The sequence below is a fragment of the Natator depressus genome, chromosome 14 (assembly GCF_965152275.1).
Source record: "Natator depressus isolate rNatDep1 chromosome 14, rNatDep2.hap1, whole genome shotgun sequence".
NCBI lineage: Eukaryota > Metazoa > Chordata > Testudines > Cheloniidae > Natator > Natator depressus.
Genome location: NC_134247.1, coordinates 43,779,167 through 43,800,067, shown reverse-complemented (window position 1 = coordinate 43,800,067; position 20,901 = coordinate 43,779,167). Strand labels below are relative to the sequence as shown.

Below are 20,901 nucleotides of genomic sequence, written 5' to 3'. Positions count from 1 at the left end.
TGCAGTGCTTGGTGGGAGTGTTGTGGATCTCCGTGGAGCCTAAAACTGGGAGTTAGGTGTCTAATTCTGGGGTCTGTGTGTCTAAATACCTTTGTGAATCTGCCCCTATGTCCACTCCTAGTAATCACAGAATCATAGAATATCAGGGTTGGAAGGGACCTCAGGAGGTCATCTAGCCCAACCCCCTGCTCAAAGCAGGACCAACCCCCAACAACAAAACAAAACAAAACAAACAATAGTGATTTTGAGCAGCGTGAAGGCAAACACCTAGAGCTTAATCCCTCCCATTTTCAAAGGCTCACACTTGTGTTAGGTCTATTAAAAAAAGCATCTAACCCTGTGTTCCAAAGGGGAACAGGTAAGGGAGGAGGAGGAGGAGGAGGAGGAGGAGGATAGCCACATCTAAGGGCTTGTCTACACTCTGATGTTGTTGACAAAACTTTTGTCTTTCCCGGGTACTTAAAAAAGCCCCCCTCAAGAGACAAAAAAGTTTTGCCGATGCAAGTGGCATTGTGAACGTGGCTTGCTCCTGCCAACAAAGCTAACGCCGCTTGCGGGACTGGAAGTATTTTGTCGGCAAAAGTGCCGACAAAATACCGACAGAGCATTCACACACGCTGACTTTTAGCGACAAGGCTGTGCTGACACAGCCTAGTCGCTAAAAGCTGCGTAGTGTGGACAAGCCCTAAGAGTGAATAACATGATGGAGTTGTGTGTCTGGCTTCATTACACAATCATTACCTGTATGATTCTTTGGTTTAACTTTGTTTTCTGAACACACAATATAATCTTCATGCATCCTGAAGTTCTGTCTAATCAGATTAACAATGTCTAAATATTGCTCTTCTATCTGCAGCTATAACTTGTCTACATTTTCCAGTGGTTTCTCAGTTCAAACCCTTGATGAGAGGTCACTGTTACCACAGGCCTGCTATATCCTAAGTTGGACAGTCTTAGCATGGGCTTAGCTACTCCTTCACATCTAATAATTTAACAGAACATAAAAAGATGCAAGCTGAACAGGGTTTCACAGCGACCCGTCTCAAAGAGGGACTCAAGGTAGAATAACTATTGTACTCAGCATTTCTGTAGTACATTTTTTCAGAGAACTGACTAATTACAATTAAATGTAGTATTTAGTACTAATAAATAATATCCTATCCGGAGCCCTCAGAGGGCTTTATAAACACATGTTAAATCCTCTCAATGGCTTTATGAGTAGGTAAACAGCTCCATTTTACAGATGGGGAAACTGAGGCAGAGAGACATGATCTGTCTAAAGTCACACAGGAAGTCTGTGGCAGGGCTGGGAGTTATACTAATGTTGCTTGACTAAGTCTATGTTTAACCGTAAGATGATCCTTAGGCAAATTCTCAAACAGTTCCCTCTCAAAATAAACTGCAGGTGTTTTGGATAAAACAACAACTTGATGAGGATAAAACAATGAAATTACTTTATATTTTTATAAAAATATAATTTGATGTAAAGAATCTTCATGTTAGAAGCCAATGAATAAGTTTTAAAAAAACATTTGACAGGTGTGAGACAAATGTATTTAACTTCCGAGTAATGTATAAAGACTTTATACCTGAATGCTTGTCAGTTGTATTAAACCAGAAATTTAAAGAGGAAACCAAAATTAAGTCGTGTTGCAGCAATACAGCTGTAAAGAGGAGGCAATTCAGGACACTTATTATTTGCCTAAACTTCAAAGCCTTACGAGTGCAGTTGTACACAAAAGTGTGCAATTGCAAAATTAGTTTGTGCATACAATTCCCACAGTTGCATGTGTAACTGTGGCAATATGTCAATGCTAATTTTGTTGCTTAACCCATTCCTAAGGATTTCTGTAATGGTGCTCCTAAAGGCCCCAGTCATGTTAGGCATCGTACACATAAGACAGTAGCTCTGAGGTAGGAACTTTCATCATCAGCAGACTGACAACAGGTAGATTAAACAAATAAATGGGGGGAGGGGAGGGGGGAGGTAAGCAGCAAAACAATCTTTGTTAGCTTAATAAATAGCCGTGATCAAATCATCTGAGAGCATGTAAGACACAATCTAAGGACCATCAACTCCCACTGAAGTCAGTGGAAGCTATAGGTGCTCAGTATCTTTTAAAAAGAAAAAGGAGTACTTGTGGCAACTTTAGAGACTAACCAATTTATTTGCTCAGATAAATTGGTTAGTCTCTAAGGTGCCACAAGTACTCCTTTTCTTTTTGCGAATACAGACTAACACGGCTGCTACTCTGAAAAGTATCTTTTAAGACGGGGCAATTAGGGACTCATACAGACCTCAAAATAGTCAGTAGGGTCAAAGATATTTAGGTTCATTACTTCCATTGAAACCAGTAGAAGTTGGGGGCCTAATACCTTTGTGGATCTGGGCCTGGGAGACTATGGGCTTTGGAAGCACATATACTTAACTCCTTTAATGATAATGTGTCCAAAAAACAGAGAGGAAGAGGTGGCAAAAACTTGCCAACTGACCATTGACTGGTCTTCTGGTACATTACGTCAGTGTGTTAGATGCAGTACTATACATATTGTAAGAGACTAGTTGCAGATGATACAAAATTACTCAAGACTGTTAAGTCCAACACTGGCTGTGAAGAGTTACAAAGGGATCTCAATAAACTGGGTGACTGGGCAACAAAATGGAAGATGAAATTCAGTGTTTGTAAGTGAAAAGTAATGCACATTGGAAAAATAATCCCAACGAAACAGACAAAATTATGAGATCTAAATTAGCTGTTACCATTCAAGAAAGAGATCCTGGAGTCATCGTGGGTAGTTCTCTGAAAACATCTGCTCAATGTGTAGCGACAGTCAAAAAAGATAACCATGTTCGAAACCATTAGGAAAGTAATAAAATACAAAATGTCATAATACCTCTATATAAATCCATGGCATGCCCACACCTTGAATATCGTGTGCAGTTCTGGTCACCCCATCTCAAAAAAGGTACATTAGAACTGGAAAAGGTGCAGACAAGGGCAACAAAAATGATGAGGGAGATGGGACAGCTTCAATATGAGGAGAGATTAAGAAAACTGGGGCTGTTCATCTTAGAAAAGTGATGACTAAGGGCTGGAGGTATGATAGGGGTCTATAAAATTGTGAATGGTGTGGAGAAAATGAATAGGGAACACAAGAACTAGATGTCACCCAATGACATTATTAGGCGGGTTTAAACCAAAAGGAAGTACTTCTTCATGCAATACCCAGACAACCTGCAGGACTCATTGCCAGGGGACGTTGTAAAGGCCAAAACTACAAAAAATGATTAGATAAATTCATAGAGAATAAGTCCATCAATGGCTATTAACTAAGATGATCAGGGACACAACTCTGTGCTCCAGGTGCCCATAAGTCTCCAGTTGCCAGAAACATCTGGCATTGGCCACTGTCAGAGACAGAATGCTGGGCTAGATGAGGCATTGGTCTGACCCTGTACGGCCATTCTTATGACTAGGCTTGGAAAGATTAGATTCTTATCAATAAATGTCAGTAAACATAGATTTCACCATACCCACACACACAAACTGACCCCAAAAATATTTCCAATCAATAATAATCAAAATTTACAGATAGACAAAGTAATTGGGGCTTCAGAACAAGAGTTTGATTTAAGGATATTTACTTTGTATACTGTGACATATGGTACTGACAATATGTTTTAACAGTTATAAAGCTTTAACTTTTTGAATCTCAAGATCTACTGTCATTAAATAATTGTCTGACCTTCTGCAATAGTTTCCTACAACTGTGAAAATTTAAATCGATAAAAATGGAAAAATGCTTAAAAATAAATGTTGAATTATCTGTCAAAATTATAAAAAAGACGGTTACTCACCTTTGTAACTGTTCTTCTTCGAGATGTGTTGCTCATATCGATTCCAATTAGGTGTGTGCGCGCCGCGTGCACGATCGTCGGAAGATTTTTATCCTAGCAACGCCCAGTGGGTCGGCTGAGGTGCCCCCTGGAGTGTATACCCCGAATATATGCCCCAGCCGACCCAGCGCCCCCTCAGTTCCTTCTTGCCGGCTACTCCGAGAGAGGGGAAGGAGGGCGGGTTTGGAATGGATATGAGCAACACATCTCGAAGAACAACAGTTACAAAGGTGAGTAACCGTCTTCTCTTCTTCAAGTGCTTGCTCATATTGATTCCAACAAGATGAATCCCAAGCCTTACCTAGGCGGTGGGGTCGGAGTGAGATGTCGCGGAGTGTAGAACTGCTGAACTAAATGCCGCATCACCTCTTGACTCCTGGACTATTGCATAGTGGATAGCAAAGGTATGTACCGATGACCAAGTTGCTGCTCTACATATCTCCTGAATTGGTACATGACCCAGGAAAGCGGAGGACGAAGCTTGAGCCCGGGTGGAGTGGGTAGTAAGGTGTGTAGATGGGACACCAGCCAAATCATAGCACGCACGGATGCATGATGTGATCCAGGATGAGATGAGCTGTGAGGAGACCGGGAGGCCTTTCATCCGGTCTACCACAGCAACGAACAGCTGAGTTGTTTTCCTAAAGGGTTTCGTTCGCTCAATGTAAAAGGCGAGGGCTCTGCGAACATCTAGGGAGTGCAGCTGTTGGTCCCATTGAAAGGCATGCAGCTTCGGACGGAAGACGGGGAGGAAGATGTCTTGGTTGACATGGAAGGCAGAGACCACCTTAGGAAGGAAGGATGGGTGTGGTTGCAGCTGTACCTTGTCCTTGTGGAACACCGTGTAAGGAAGTTCCGATGTGAGGGCTCTAAGCTTGGACCCACACCTCGCTGAAGTGATAGCTACGAGGAAGGCTGTCTTCCAGGAAAGGTACGGGAGCGAGCAGGTGGCCATTGGCTCGAACGGGGCACCCATGAGTCTGGATAGGACCAGGTTGAGGTCCCACGTAGGGACCGGATGCCGAATTTGCGGGTACAGGCATTCCAATCCCTTGAGGAACCTCCTGACCATGGGATTGGAGAAGTCCAAGCGCCCATTTTCGCCCAGGTGGAAGGCTGAAATCACTGCTAGGTGTACTCTGATGGATGAAACTGCCAGGCCCTGCTGTTTCAAGGACAAGAGGTAGTCCAAGATGGTAGGTACCGACGCCTGCAGGGGGGCCATATCACCCAGAGCACACCAGCAGGAAAAACGCTTCCACTTGGCCGAATACGTGGATCTGGTAGAGGGCTTTCTACTACCCAGAAGGACCTGTTGCACCGAGTGGGAGCAACGTATCTCAGATTGAGTTAGCCATGCAGCATCCACACTGTGAGATGGAGGGATCACAGGTTGGGGTGGCAGAGTCGTCTGTGTTCCTGCGTGATCAGGTGCAGCCACAACAGAAGTGGAATTGGAGTGACCACCGACAGCTCTAGGAGAGTGGTGTACCAGTGCTGCCTGGGCCACGCCAAGGCGACCAAAATTAAGCGGGCTCTGTCCCTGCGCAACTTGAGCAGGACCCTGTGGACTAACAGGAATGGAGGAAAGGCGTAACACAGGTGGTCTTTCCACGGTATTAGGAAGGTGTCTGACAGGGAACCTGGGGAACATCCTTGGAGAGAGCAGAACACCTGGCACTTCCGATTCTCGCGAGAGGCGAATAGGTCTATGTGGGGAAATCCCCACTTCTGGAAGACAGAGTGGATGATGTCCAGGCGAAGCGACCACTTGTGAGCCTGGAAGGATCTGCTGAGGCGGTCTGCGAAGGTGTTCTGGACTCCTGGGAGAAAAGACGCCACCAGATGAATCGAGTGGGCTATGCAGAATTCCCACAGGAGAATGGCTTCCTGACAGATGGGGGACGATAGTGCTCCCCCTTGTTTGTTGATATAAAACATGGCCATTGTGTTGTCTGTGAGAACTGCAACACAACGGCCCTGAAGGTGCATGTGAAATACTTGACAAGCCAGGTGCATTGCTCTCAGCTCCCATACATTGATGTGCAGGGATATCTCTTGTGTGGACGAAAGGCCCTGCGTGCAAAGGTTCCCGAGGTGAGCGCCCCAACCCAGAGATGATGCGGTCATGGTTAGGGCCAGGGAGGGCTGTGGGGCATGGAATGGTACCCCCTCGACTACTGACTTGGGGTTCAGCCACCAGTTTAGGGAGCCTAAGATGTCCGGCAGTACCGTGACCACCGTGTCCATGCTGTGCCAGCCTGGGTGGTATACGGTTGAGAGCCAGGCCTGAAGTGGACAGAGGCGTAGTCCGGCATGTCTGGTCACAAAGGTACAAGATGCCATGTGTCCCAGGAGACCTAAGCACGTGTGTACTGTCGAAGTTGGGAAGCCTTGCAGGCTGTGGATGATGTTCACTAGGGCCTGAAAATGTGTGTCCGGTAGAAACGCATGGGCGAGTCTCGAATCTAGGACTGCGCCGATGAAGTCTATCCTTTGGGTCAGCTCCCAAGTGGACTTTTCTACACTGAGCAGCAGGCCTAGCTGTCTGAACATGATCATGGTGAACTGAACATGAGATTGCACCTGGTCCCTGGAGTGGCCCTGAATGAGCCAGTCGTCGAGGTACGGAAACACTTGGATCCCATGTCAATGAAGGGAGGCAGCTATGACGGCCATACACTTCGTAAAGACCCTTGGTGCCATGGATAGACCGAAGGGAAGGATGGTAAACTGGAAGTGCTGTCAGTTGACCACAAAGCGAAGGAAACGCCTGTGTGGCGGGTAAATCACTATGTGGAAATACGTGTCCTTCATGTCGAGGGTGGCGTACCAGTCTCCAGGGAAGGAATAATGGTCCCCAGGGAAACCATACAGAACTTCAACTTTACCATGAATTTGTTAAGTCCGCGCAGGTCCACGATGGGCCATAGGCCCCCTTTGCCTTGGGGATTAGAAAATATCGGGAGTAAAACCCCCTGCCCCTCAGTTCCCTTGGAACCTCCTCTATCGCTCCGATAGCTAGGAGCATTTGCACCTCCTGTAAAAGGAGTTGCTCGTGAGAAGGGTCCCTGAAGAGGGACGGGGAGGGGAAAGCAAATTGAAGGCTGTATCCACTTTCCACCATGCGTAGGACCCAGCTGTCTGACGATATTCGAGACCACGCACAGAGGAAATGGGAGAGACGGTTGTAGATAGGCAGGGAAGGATCCTAGAAGGAGACAGGTGCTCCGCCCTCGGGCGCACCTTCAAAAGTTTTGTTTGGGTCCCGCCGATGGTTTGGGGGGACCCTGGTTCTGGCCCGTCTGCTGACCAGACTGTCTCTGCCTACCACCTTGGCCGCATCTTCTAAAGAAGTCCTGTCTGGGCCGGGGGTTGGGGTAGGTGTGCTGTGGTTGGGGTCTGAAGGGCCTACATTGCATTACCGTGGTATGCATGCCCAGTGAGCGCTTGATGGCCCAGTTGAGTCCTTCAGACTCTGAAGCCTGGAGTCTGTCTTCTCCGAGAACAGACCCTGGCCATCAAAGGGTAGGTCCTGTAAGGTCTTCTGGAGTTCAGGTGGGAGACTGGAGACCTGTAGCCAGGAGATGCAGCACATAGCTACTCCTAAGGCTAGAGTCCTAGCTGCCGAGTCTGCCATGTCTAACGAGGCTTGTAGAGACATTCTGGCTACCTTCTTGCCCTCCTCTACTAAAGCCCCGAACTCCTCCCTGGACTCTTGAGGGATAAGCTCCTTGAACTTCTGCATCGAGTTCCAGGTATTATAATTATATCAGCTCAAGAGGGCCTGCTGGTTAGCCACTCTGAGCGGCAAGCCACCAGTAGAGTATATTTTGCGCTCAAATAAATCCAGGCGTCTAGCGTCCTTGGATTTGGGCGCGGCGGCTTGTTGGCCGTGTCTCTCCCTCTTGTTAACAGACTGTACAACGAGGGTGCATGGCTGGGGATGAGTATACAAGTACTCAAAGTCTTTGGAGGGGACAAGATATTTCCTCTCCACCCCATTTGCTGTAGGAGGAATAGATGTCAGAGATTGCCATATTGTAGTGGCATTAGCCTGAATAGTCCGAATAAAGGGCAAGGCTATTCTGGATGGTGTGTCGGCAGACAGAATGTTCACTACTGGATCCTCTACCTCCACCATCTCCTCCACCTGGAGGTTCATGTTTTGTGCCACCCTGTGGCGCAGCTCCTGGTGGGCACGGAGGTCTATAGGTGGGGGGCCAGAGGAGGACGTACCTGCTACCGCCTCGTCTGAGGAAGATGAGGAGGATACACCCAGGACTAATAGGTCCTGGGGAAGGTCTTGCTGGGGAGGGTCTGGTTGCCCTAGGTCCACCACGCTAGGGGCGTGGGCCTGAACTGGGGGCAGGGCACTCGCCTCTGAGCCACCCAGGGGAGGGCGACTCATGGTGGCTTCCGGTACACAGGGCTCCGAGTGGGCAGAGCGAGAAGCCCCTGAGGGGACACCCTGGGCCTGAACATAAGCCCAAGGAGTCCAAAAGGACCATTGTGGAGGACCCTGACCAGGGTCCTGGCCCTCATCCTGCCATTGGCTAGCACCGTCCACCTCTTGGTCCTGAACGTGGTAGCCACTTCCTGCTTGAGATGACCTCGAGGCGGAGCAGGACGGCCAAGGTGGTGCCGAGTAAGTTTGCGGTGCTGTCTTGGCATGTGGTACCGCACTGCGCCAGGGAGATGGAGATCGGTGTTGCAATCCCGATCGGAACCATGATCCCGATTGGTACCGGTGGCCATATCGGTGCCTAGAGCCGGATCTGGACCTCGGCGAAGATCTATGGGTGGATCTGCCCGGGATCGACTCCAAGTAAATTGGCACTCAGACCGGCGCCATGGTCAGTGCCGGGAGCTGGACCGGTACCGACCGTACAGCAAAGAAGAGCTTCATGAGGCGGAGCAGCGCTGCGAGTGCCACCGGTGCCGAGATGGTGATTGCTGCCGGGACTGCGAGCGGTGCCGGGAACGAGACCGGCGTCTGGATCGGGACGATGACCGGGATCGGTGCCGTCCTATCTCGCTCTGCGACGGAGGGTGTAGCATGGAGGGCTTTCCTTTTGAGGGAACAGCCCGTACCGGCGGCACTGGAGGCTGCAATAGTCCGGGCTCGGTGAGCGCAATCAGGTCGCGCGCCGCAGAGAATGTCTCCGGCGTAGACGGTGGCCTAAGCTCAACCACGGTGTGCACCGGGGAGCTTACGTGCACCGGACTCAACGGCCCTTGCGGCGCCGGAGTCAACGGTGAAGGGGTTGGTGCCTTTGCCAATCGCTCCAACACTGGATGTGGCTCCGAGGGAGGTACAGGAGGCGCCAGCGACTGCAAAGGGGCAGCATGTTCCTTGTGCTGCCTCTTCGGTCCCGGAGACAGGGAGCGACGCCGCGCTGGTAGGGGTGCCGGAGACGATCGGTGCTGGGAGTCTTTGCCAGCGTCCGGACGTTGCGCTGAGCCTTCCGGTGCTGCAGGCGCGCTCCGAACCAACAAAGTCGGCGCCGGGTCTCAGCGAGGGGCCGAGGACATCGCACTAAGTGCCGCTTCCATAAGGAGCTGCTTCAGGCAAAAGTCCCGCTCCTTTTTAGTCTGAGGTTTGAAAGCCTTGCAAATGCGGCACTTGTCGGCTTGATGCGATTCCCCCAGGCACTTCAAGCAGGAGTCGTGGGGGTCTCCCGTAGGCATCGGCTTAAGGCAGGCCGAGCACGGTTTGAAACCCGGAGACCTAGGCATCAGCCCGGGTACCGGGATGGAGGGAAGGGGAGAAACCCCTTACCCCCCTACTACTATTTACACTAAGAACTATAACTACTTACTAACGAACTATTAACAACTATTTAAAACTCTTTACAACTATTATGAGTGCTAACAAGAGAAGCTAGGGAAAGTGGAGTTCAGCTAAGCCGCGCTCCACAGTTCCAACGACCGTCACGGTTCGGTATGAAGGAACTGAGGGGGCGCTGGGTCGGCTGCGGCATATATTTGGCGCCATGAAGGCGCCACTCCAGGGGGCGCCTCAGCCGACCCACCGGCTGTTGGTAGGGTAAAAATCTTCCGACGATCGTGCACGCGGCGCGCACACACCTAATTGGAATCGATATGAGCAAGCACTCGAAGAAGAACATAAGAATCAAATTCTGTCAAGCCTAAGTCTGACCATTTCTTTTGTTAATATTGTAAGGGGCATAGACAGTGTATCCTTTCTGTATATACAGCACATCTCAATAATGAAAAGTTAACTTTTGGTAATGATGTGGGAGGTGTTAAATGCACTGAAATAAATGAAGGTTTTTTCTAGCTTCCCTTGCGGTTTTCCCCTCTCCCCCATGTGTTTCTTTCATTCCCTGCTGATGATCTAGGAAAATACCAACATGTCGCAGTACAACATTAAAATACCCAGTGACTATTTTTATTCCAAAGAGACAATGACAATGTTTCACCCCAAAATGGATCTTTAGAGACAGTCAGTCTGTGTTGGTATAAAGTGATTATGGGAATTTTGGGTGCTGGAAGCATCTTTCTGAGGTTAGCTATGTTAGCTGAGTATTTTGGGTAAGTGGCAGACTCAGTAACACAGCCTAGATTATGTTTTCATACCAGTCATACTGATGCTTCATACTTATCACCACCACAAGAGGAGAGGCCCCTCAAACAGGATGTTGCTAACAGTTCTGCTCAAAACCTCTGATCAACAAGCCCTTTAACTTTAAAGGGGCTACTGTGCCAAGTAATTTACTCCCAAAATCTGGGTACATAGCTCCATCCAGTGTTGTAGCTCGGCTGCTGATGAGCCAGGCAGGAGAAGGAGCACAACTAACAAACCCCACATTCAGAATCTGATATTGATACAATAAACGCACTAGTTCTCTGGTTAGCCATAGAGTCTCCCGACAAACAGGACAGGCAAGATCCACATTTCTAATATATAAAGGCAAATCCCCTCCACCCCACCCCGACCCCCATGTATTGAGGACTGCATTAGAATTGCAAGTGCTCTCTTTAACAGTAGGAGGTTCCTGGTCTTGTTTGCAGACAAGGAGCTCTGTGGCAAAGCATGTGAAAAAGCCAAAGTAAAGCAAGGTGGGTGAGTTGTGTCTCGCCACCATAGGGAGCAGCCTGTTTTCTCTCTGTGTGTTTTGGGTTCTTGTGTTATCATTCTCAATTCTAAGAAATAAAACAATTACATTGCAACCTTCCAGCAAGAGTGGTTCTGTTTTTATCTATTTTTTCTGTGTATATGCTGTGAACATGCCCGCATCCATAATTTAACATAAAAGACCCCTTCAGACCTTCATGTACCTGAAAGCAGCAAGAAAGTGCTCACATTCAATACACTTCCCTCCACATTTACTTAGTTGTTACAAGTCACCTTTAACAGTGTCACTTTAACATCATGCAGAAAAGCCATAGAAATTTCCCTTAAAATTCTACAGAATCAGATTCTCCCCCTTTCTACTCTCAGTTGTACTGATTATGATGCACATTATTTGCTGCTTTATTGCACCCAGACATTACCATGCACTCCACAAAGATGTTTTTATTAAGTTTTCCAGGGTTCTAGTCAGAAAGGTCAGGCCAGAGTACCTCTAAATGGCTCTGACTAAGATTCTGCCAGAGCAGAGGGCACCATTCACCTTGAGAATTTCCAGTTTCACTTGAAACAAATTCTGCATAAGGCACCATGCAGTAGCATAACAAGTAATCTCAGATCCTGCAAGAGTTCTCCACACACTTGCTATGACTGGTGAGCAAGCCTATTACCATTATTTCTTAAAGCACTGAGGAGTACACTATTGTTAGGTCCTCAGTCCTACTAAACCTAAGATGCTCCAACACTCACTGATTTTGAGACAGAAGGAAGAAAGAAAGGACAGGCTTACAGTTAAAGCACTCGACTGGAGCTAGGAGATCTGAGTTCCAGTACCACAGATTTTTAAAGGTTTCAGAGTAACAGCCATGTTAGTCTGTATTCGTAAAAAGAAAAAAGAAAAGGAGTACTTGTGGCACCTTAGAGACTAACCAGTTTATTTGAGCATGAGCTTTCGTGCATCCGATGAAGTGAGCTGTAGCTCACGAAAGCTCATGCTCAAATAAACTGGTTAGTCTCTAAGGTGCCACAAGTACTCCTTTTCTTTTTTCTTTTTACAGATTTTTAAAGTGTCCACTCTGTTCAAGTGCCTCACTTTCTGGTTTCCCAGCTTGAGGCATCTTGGTGTGTTTTCCAGAGGTGGTGATCATCCACAGCAGCCACTGACATTCGTGGGAGCTACTGGGTGCTCAGCACTCTTGCAAGCCAAGCCACTTACTTAGCTTCTCAATCTATATAGACACCCAACTTTAGGCTCCTATTTTTGAAAAGTTTGGCCTAGATATAGTCTCCACTTCAATTCTCTATAGCAGCAGCACCATCTAGTGGTCAGGCAGTACATTTTACTGATTACAGTATTAAATTGTTATTTTTATAGCACCACAAAATGTGGATAATAGTAGAGTAACAGACGCGGCCACTTTATCTAATATGACCTCCTGCATAATCCAGACTAGAGAACTTGAGATAGTAACTCCTGCATTCAGTGCAAATTATTTAACATGATGGTCCCTCAAATTACTGTGTGGAAAGTGTTTCTTATTCAGTCCCCCCCACCCACCCTCAGTCCCCAATCCAGCTGCCAAAGGGACCTGGGTGCAAATTCTGCCCCTGGAACTGGCTGCCACAAAAGAACAAATGCTATTGGCTGTCTAACAAGTAACTCCCGGAGGAAGAGCAATGGTGATTGTTCAAAGAATTCCCAATTCCGACAACCAGGAAGAAATGGCAAACAAAAGAAAATGGTGCTTTTAAAACGGCACCTAGAGATCATACACAAACTGCCACAGCAACATCATTGGTTACTGGAATTAAAGGTTAGAACAAGCGTGGCTGACGTTGCAGTGTGGATGGGCACTCGCTGAGCAGCTGCTGCACCCTTCCAGACCCTTCCCTCACTCTCTGTCGTCCCTGCCTGACCCCCAGTAGGGACGTATGTGGCAGCATATGGCCCCCTGTTGCTGCTCTCTCAGGAACCCTACACCACACACCCGGCTCACCATCCCAAGTGCCAGCCCTGATCTTGTCTGACCCCACAGCCGAGGGCCGATTCCCGTCTCCCTCCCCACTCACCGTTCGGAAAGCTGCACCTCTTGGCTTCACAGTGCCCATACTGCAGGGCTGGCAGCAAAGGAGTCCGGGGCAGAAGCAGGGGTGGGGAAGGTCACCACAGCAGCTTGAATGGGGTTGCAGGTACAAAGGAGGCAGCCAGGATTTTTGTGTTCACAGGCGGGTGGGTTGGAGACAGGGAACCCAGTCACGGGTAGTTCAACGCTGTCACGATGTCAGTCAGTCTGTCTGTTCTGTGACAACTTCCCTCTTCTCTCCAGCCCCATGGCACCCCGACTAACTGCCAGGTGGTTTCCCCCTCGCCTGGCTCTGCCAGAAGCATCCTCCTTTGCTCCTCCAGGCCCCTGTGAGGTCTTGGACAAACTCTGCTGGGCTGTCTGCCCTTCACGAATGGCCAGAACTCCCCTTGCGGCGACGGATCCGCTGCCCTCACGAGTGACACCCCCCGCCCCAGCTCTGAACCTGCCATCCCTAAACATGCCCACACCCTCCAATTTGCTCCCCATTCACTATTGACTCTGCTGTTTCCAGGCCCTCCTTCACATGGTGATCACAGTCTGCCTGTCCCCCCACCATCCCCTCCCTACACTAACTGCCCTGGCTTTCCCAGAGACCATCCCCACTACCATGATACCAGCAACTGTCTCCCCCCACCCCTACACACACAGTAACTGCCCTGGCTCTTCTAGAACCTTCCATCCCCCCCAGCAGTGATATACCACCAACTGTCTCCCCACCCCATAAACACTAACTGCCCTGGCTCTCCCAGAGGCACCCCCTGTGATACCAATGACTGTCGCCCCCACCCCTACACACACATTAACTGCCCTGATTCTCCCAGAACCTTCCATCCCCCCAGCAGCAATGCCACCAACTGCCCCCCCGCATAAACAGTAACTGCCCTGGCTCTTCCAAAACACTCCCCCTGCAGTGATACTAATGACTCTGTCTCCCCCACCCCACCCAACCTCCCCACCACACCCGTAGTCACTTCCATTCTCTATCCACCGGTCTCCCCCTCACACACAGACAGATCCCAGATCTGTCAGAACCGTCCACCATGACCAGTCTTGTGGCTGTTCCCCCATCACTACTGACCCAGTGTTACTAAATCCTTCTGCACAGCGCCCCAGTGTGCCCCTCCTGAAACATGCCCGTCCCTCACTAACAGACTGACCCTGGAACAACCTCCCCGCACTCTCTCCTCCTGTCCCTGTGGCAGCTGACCACCAGAACTAACTGCCCTGGACCTGCCAGAAGTACTTTCCCCCCCTTCGCATGCTTCTGTAACTGCCAGTCTCTCCCCTCCTCACAGAACCCCTGGGTCTTCCAGGGCCTTCCACTGCACAGTTCAGGGCAACTGCCCCTGTGTTTCCCCTCACTGGTCCAGCAATGGCACCCCCACCCCCAGTCTCAGGCTCCCCAGCCGTTGCCTTTCTTGGGTGGAGGGCCCTGTCTCACTCCCTTTGGAGCAGGGTATCTCCAGGGTTTCTCTCCCCAGGGCAAAGATTTGACAGGATGGACTGGAAGTGGGTCATTTGCATACCCCTCACCCCACAAGTATTTCCTAGGAAATCCATTTCACAGGAATTGTCCTAGAAAGTCCTTTGAAGTTCCTCGTATCTCCCAGAGACTGCATTAACCCTGTCTTCCCGCTAAAGGAGTTCCATACAATCCCACCATATAGTTCATCTACATTTTGCATTTTTAAAACAATGAACTCCAAAGATGTCAAACTTAATTCAGCCAGGGTTGTCCAGGATATTACAGGACATCATCATAACGGTCACAGCCACCATCCCCACTTGTGTCCCTGACAAAATACCAGTGTGTCTGTCCAGCCACAGACCCCACACTAACTGCTCTAGCTCTTCCAGAACCTTCCACGCCCCTAATCACTGCCATTCCCCACCTGTCCATCTATCCCCTCTTCACAGACAGAGCCCAACTCTGCCAGAACCTCACACCACAAGCCCCCATCCCTGAATAACTGCCTGCTTGTCCATCTGTCTCCCCCTCACTGAGGCTCCCCCTAGAAACTTCTCCCACCATGTCCCTGAGTCTGACTAACTGCCAGTCTGTATCTCCTGCCCTACAACTCCACCACATCCATCCTCCCATTACCCAGGAGGGCACTAAGAGGAAGAATAAGCCATTCAGTCCCCTCTACCAGCAGCCAGGCCTCCCTCCTCCTGCCTGGGAGAGCCCAGCACTTGTACCCAGCCCTGAGAGTGGCACTCCCCTTTCTGGTGACTGCTTTATGCTCTTGATGAGTAACCACCCCCAGCTGGAGTCCACCTCCTTCGCCCACTGCTGTCTCTGCTCTGCTGTCAGACACCTGGGGACTTTCCCCACTGTTAGGCAAGAGTTAAAAATTCAGTTAGCAGCTGAGGCAGAAACCTACATAACTAACAAGCAGGCATACCCGAGGCCCAAGGACAATGGCAGCTGTCAACACTTGATAACTTAAATGGTCAGATGTCCGTCCAGTAACTCATCCTCTCAGTAAGGAAGAACAGTACAAACCCTCCACAGCTCTCCAGATATCTGTGAACACTCACCCCTACCCCCACCCCTTGATATAATCAGGATGGTTTCTATGCCTATGTTCTGTTCCTGTCATTATCCTGTTAAGTGTTCTCTTTCTCTCTCTCTCTGAAACAATGTTTGTCTCTGTAAGCACAAGATAAATGCAAATGAATTGATAAGAAAATGTATAACTGGTCACTGTAACACCATACTTTTGAAGCTATCAATCTTCCTGGTGCCGTGAATATACCTCTTCAGTATTGTCTGTGCTGCCTGACTCTTGGGGAAAAGAATCTCCTTGCTTCACACCACCATACTTGGGCAGAGAGATTTAACCCTTTCACCTCCCAAGGATACATCTACACAGTTGGGAACCATGCACTGAACCTGACATGAGTGAACACAGGCTGTGGAAAAAACTAGAGTATAGCAAAGTCCCATTAGTCCCTGTTTGGGCACCCATGTGTCAGGATATCTGAGGGTTTTGTAGTGTGGACACAGAGCAAAAAGTACAGGGAATTATAGCATGGTGTATTCACCCTGTTCTCTGGTGTCCATGTCTTTTCATGGCAAGACAGCTTGCATGCTCTAACAATCCCCAGAGTCTGTGTCGGCGGGGACTTTTTGCTCCTGGCAGGTTCAACCATGCCGGATTGGTCTGTGGGGGCCGGCCAGACAAAACAGACACCCTGGTCTTCCAGTTTGGGGGTTAGGCACAGGGCTAACAACCCGTCCCGTAAAAAACAAAATATGTTACGGAAACAGTGACAGAGAAATCGACCATTACTATGTGTGATGGCCTTCAGGAGTCAATGACCTGTATGACTGTCAGTGGTGAAAGCCAAAAGGAAGCCAGGGGCATGAAGACTGAAGTGCTCAACACCATGACTAAAACCAAACTTGGTTTACAATGTACGAAGTAGGGAAGCTAGCTCAGGTCACAGCAGAGAGGAGACACTACAGCTTACACATCCTGGGTGTCAGCGAGAGCAGATGGATGGGATCAGGAAGATTAACAACAGCCTCAGGAGAAACTTTCCTGTTTTCTGGACAGGATGATGGACAACACCACAAGGGTGTTGCCATCCTTTTGAAGAAAGGAGTGGAGCATTCCCTGCTTGAATGGAAATCCATCAGCAGCAAACTTATGAGAGACAGACTGAAAGGGAAACATAATAATATAATCCTGATTCAGGGCTATGCTCCAACAAATGACAGTGATGAAGGAGTAAAGAACAAATTCTACCTTACACTACAGGTGGAGTTAGAGAGAGTACCACACCACGACCTAACTATCGACATGGGTGACCTGAATGCCAAGGTCCGTAAGGACAACACAAACAACGACAGAGCAATGGGAAGACATGGGTGTGGCACTATGAATGAAAACGGAGAAAGGCTTTTTGATTTCTGTAATATGAATGACCTAGTCATTGGCGGAACCCTATTTGAACATTGTGAAATTCACAAGCTGACATGATGTTCTCCAAATGGCAGAGATAAGAACCAGATTGACCATATCATGATTAATGGCAACGCTCACTGACAGATGTGAAAGTGAGAAGGGGTGCAGATGTTGGCAGCAACTACCACCTTGTGACAGCCTCCATCAAGCTAAAACTGAGAAGTGTGGGTCTCTATTTCAGAATGGAGAGAGGCAAATAGTCATGTCCCCCAGGGGTCTGTTCTGGGACCAGTCCTATTCAACATATTCATAAATGATCTGGAAAAAGGGTTAAACAGTGAGGTGGCAAAATTTGCGGATGATACAAAATTACTAAAGATAGTTAAGACCCAGGCAGACTGCGAAGAGCTACAAAAGGATCTCTCAAATCTGGGTGACTGGGCAACAAAATGGCAGATGAAATTTAATGTTGATAAATGCAAAGTAATGCGCATTGGAAAGCATAATTCCAACTATACATATAAAATGATGGGGTCTAAATTAGCTGTTACCACTCAAGAAAGAGATCTTGGATTCATTGTGGATAGTTCTGTCTGCAAAACAACCCAGTTGTTCGTCGCTATAGTGGAACAAAATAAAGGTGCGCCGGTTTCTTCCCAGCGGATATCTTCATGGATCACTGTGTGTATTCGCACTTGTTATAACTTGGCAAATGTCCCTCCGCCTGCTGTTACGGCTCACTCCACGAGGGCTCAAGCCTCCCCTGCAGCCTTCCTGGCGCATGTACCTCTCCAGGAAATCTGCAGGGCTGCCACTTGGGCTTCGGTGCACACCTTCACGTCGCACTACGCCATCGTCCATCAATCTCTTGATGACACGGCCTTCGGCAGGGTGATTCTTCAGTCTGCAATACCTTGACTCCGACCCCAGCTCCGAGGTAAGGCTTGGGAGTCACCTAACTGGAATTGATATGAGCAAGCACTCGAAGAAGAAAAAACAGTTACTCACTCTTTTTGTAACTGTTCTTCAAGATGTGTTGCTCATATCTATTCCATTCCCCACGACTTTCTCCTCTGTTGGAGTTGCCGGCAAGAAGGAACTGAAGGGTGGGGTCGGGCTGGCAGGGTCATATATAGAGCGCCATATCGGCGCCATTCCAGGGGGCTCCACAGCCAGCCCTACGGACAGCTGCTAGGGAAAAAGTTTCTGACATCCGTGCACGTGGTGCGTGCGCACACCTAACTAGAATAGATATGAGCAAGCACTCGAAGAAGTACCTGGTCAAATACCAAATGTGCTTTGCACATATATTTGAAAATGAACATAAGTCATTGTTGCATAAACACCCAGGGGAATCTTCCCACCACACCCTGCAACACAACCTTAACTCTGCCCTCTTTGGGTGATGCCCCAACACTCAGATAACACACAGTAGCACTCTACCCTCACAGATGCTCCAGGACACTCTGAGTACAAAACACATGAGCATTATAGGACAAAGTATTTTAGGAGTCATGATAGATAATCAGTTGAACATGAGCTCCTAGTGCGACAGTGGCCAAAATGGCTAATGCGATCCATAGACGCATAAAGAGGGGAATCTTGAGTTGGAGCCAGGTGGTTATTTTACCTCTGGATTTGACACTGGTGTGACCACTGCTGGAATCCTGTGTCCAGTGCTCACAATTCACAAAGGATGTTGATAAATTAGAGAGGGGTCAGAGAAGAGCTGTGAGACTGATTAAAGGATTGGAAAACCTGCTCTATAGTGACAGACTCAAGGAGCTCAATCTCTTTAGCTTATCAAAGAGAAAGAAAAGGGGTGATTTGATCACAATCTGTAAGTATCTATATGAGGAACAGAAATTTGATAATAGAGGGCTCTTCAATCTAGCAGACAAAGGTCTCAGGGCTACAGTTGACACTAGACAAATTCAGTCTTGAAATAAGGTGCAACAATGAGGGTAAATAACCATTGGAACAACTTACCAAAGGCAATGGTGGATTCTCCATTTTAAACCAAGATTGGATGCTTTTCTAAAAGATCCATTCTAGTTCAAACAGGGATAAATTCAGGGAAGTCTGTGATATGGAGGAGATCAGACTAAATGATCACAGTGGTTCCTTCTGACCTTGGAATCCGTTGAAGTCTAACATCTTCTCTTTGCTATGGCAAAACTTGGATTTAGGTCAGGTGTGGGGAACAGGCACTACCTACCCCAGCCTACACTCCAACACTGCACCTATGCCACACAAACCATCCCAAACTGGCTAGGTGTTACCATCACTTCACCCTTGCCCTGAAGGTTCCTTTTGAGACATTGCCTTCACTTACCCCTCACTAAGCCCAGGACACCACTGCCATGTCTGCCACCAGAGAGCTGACGAGCCCCTGGGCAATGAAACCTCTATGCCCTGCTACTCAGTGCTGAAATGAGGCAAACTTGATCCCTCAGGATACACCTGCATCTCTCCTCAGATCTCCCCCATCCAATACAGCTACCCCTGACACAGCAAACACAGCTTGGAGGGCATGCAGACACATGTCAAACTTATGGAACACAATGCCAACAATGGCACATTTTAGTCCTTCCTCGTGTCCGTTTATTACAGCACCCAGCTTTTTGGCCCATTCCCAGCCCAGAGCCCCCTCCTGCACCCCAAACCCTGGAACCCCAGCCCCAACCAGAGCCCTCACCCCCCTGCCCCAGCCCAATAAAAATGAACCAGGGTGGGGGAGAGTGAGCCACAGAAAGAGGTGGGTGGTGGAGTGAATGGGGGCAGGGCCTCAGAAAAGGGGCAGGGCAAAGGTATTCCGTTTTCTGCAATTAGAAAGTTGGCAACCCTATCCATCAGTGATCCTCTTTGTCTTCAGACTTAGCCCTCTGGTCAGGTCACGTTTAGTCTCACCCCTTTCAGGATAAGCCCCAGTTTAACTCAAGAGTCTCATGACCTCATGTCAGGTCAACAAGCCAGACCAGCGCCCGCATCCAGGGGCAGTCCCTTTCTCTGCCCCAAAAGCACCTTAGAGACTAACAAATTTATTAGGGCATCCGACGAAGTGAGTCGTAGCTCACGCATCTGAAGAAGTGAGTTGTAGCTCATGAAAGCTTATACTCAAATAAATTTGTTAGTCTCTAAGGTACCACAAATACGCCTTTTCTTTTTGCGAATACAGACTAACACGGCTGCTACTCAAACCTTTCTCTGCCCAGTGTTCCAGCTCAGGGCCTGTAGGAAGCAGCAAGAGTCTCTCTGGTCAAATCTCTTGCTTCTTCTCTGGGCTGCTGCCTATGTTGGCCCACCCTCTCTTGAGCAGGCTTGCATTGTCAGCAGGGGTTTGCCCTGGGGTCAAACCCAGTTTCCAACATAACAAAAGGGGGAAAAAAAAAAAAAAAGCTAAACTAACAGAACTAAAGAGCAACATCAGATGACCTGTCTCACAAGGACCCTCCAAAAGCCATCTGACCTACCACTCCACATTCATCAGTAACTGAAGGGACCTGGCTCTCTGCTGCGTTTGTCTCTGGGACCTGAGCACCAGAGATCTGTCCAACTCCCAGGGCTAGGTCCCTGGGAGCTGGGCTTCTTCTCCACTTCTGGCAGACTTCACAGGTGCAGCAGGGCTGGGGCCACCTGTGCCCAGATCCGTTCTTTAACCCTTTATTGTCTACTGCAGGGTTCATACACCTCATCACAATGCCATAATAAAACAGGACACCTGTAGGTTTGTTGGAATACATGTAAAAAAGGAAAGAAATGGACCATGGATGAGACTCAGGAGAACTAGGATCTAGGCCTGGCTCAGCCAGACTTCCTGGGTGACTTTGGCCAGGGCTCTTAGTTGCCCAATTCTGCAAAGGACATTTTTTTATTATATATGTCTATGAGGGCTATTTAAGCAAT

The 20,901-nt window shown here is 48.5% G+C and overlaps 1 protein-coding gene across 1 annotated transcript in view; it reads right to left on the bottom strand.

The window, feature by feature from the left end:
- Nucleotides 1–8,631, bottom strand: part of LOC141998064 (uncharacterized) — a 33,930-nt gene extending 25,299 nt beyond the window's left edge. Inside the window, exons 1-5 of the mRNA XM_074970702.1 lie at nt 8,580–8,631; nt 8,034–8,152; nt 7,572–7,640; nt 6,068–6,187; nt 4,834–5,108 (exon numbers count right to left, since the gene is read on the bottom strand). Of these exons, the coding sequence (XP_074826803.1) occupies nt 4,834–5,108; nt 6,068–6,187; nt 7,572–7,640; nt 8,034–8,152; nt 8,580–8,631 (635 nt within the window). The remainder of the gene's footprint in view (nt 1–4,833; nt 5,109–6,067; nt 6,188–7,571; nt 7,641–8,033; nt 8,153–8,579) is intronic.
- Between the last annotated feature and the right edge of the window lie 12,270 nt (nt 8,632–20,901).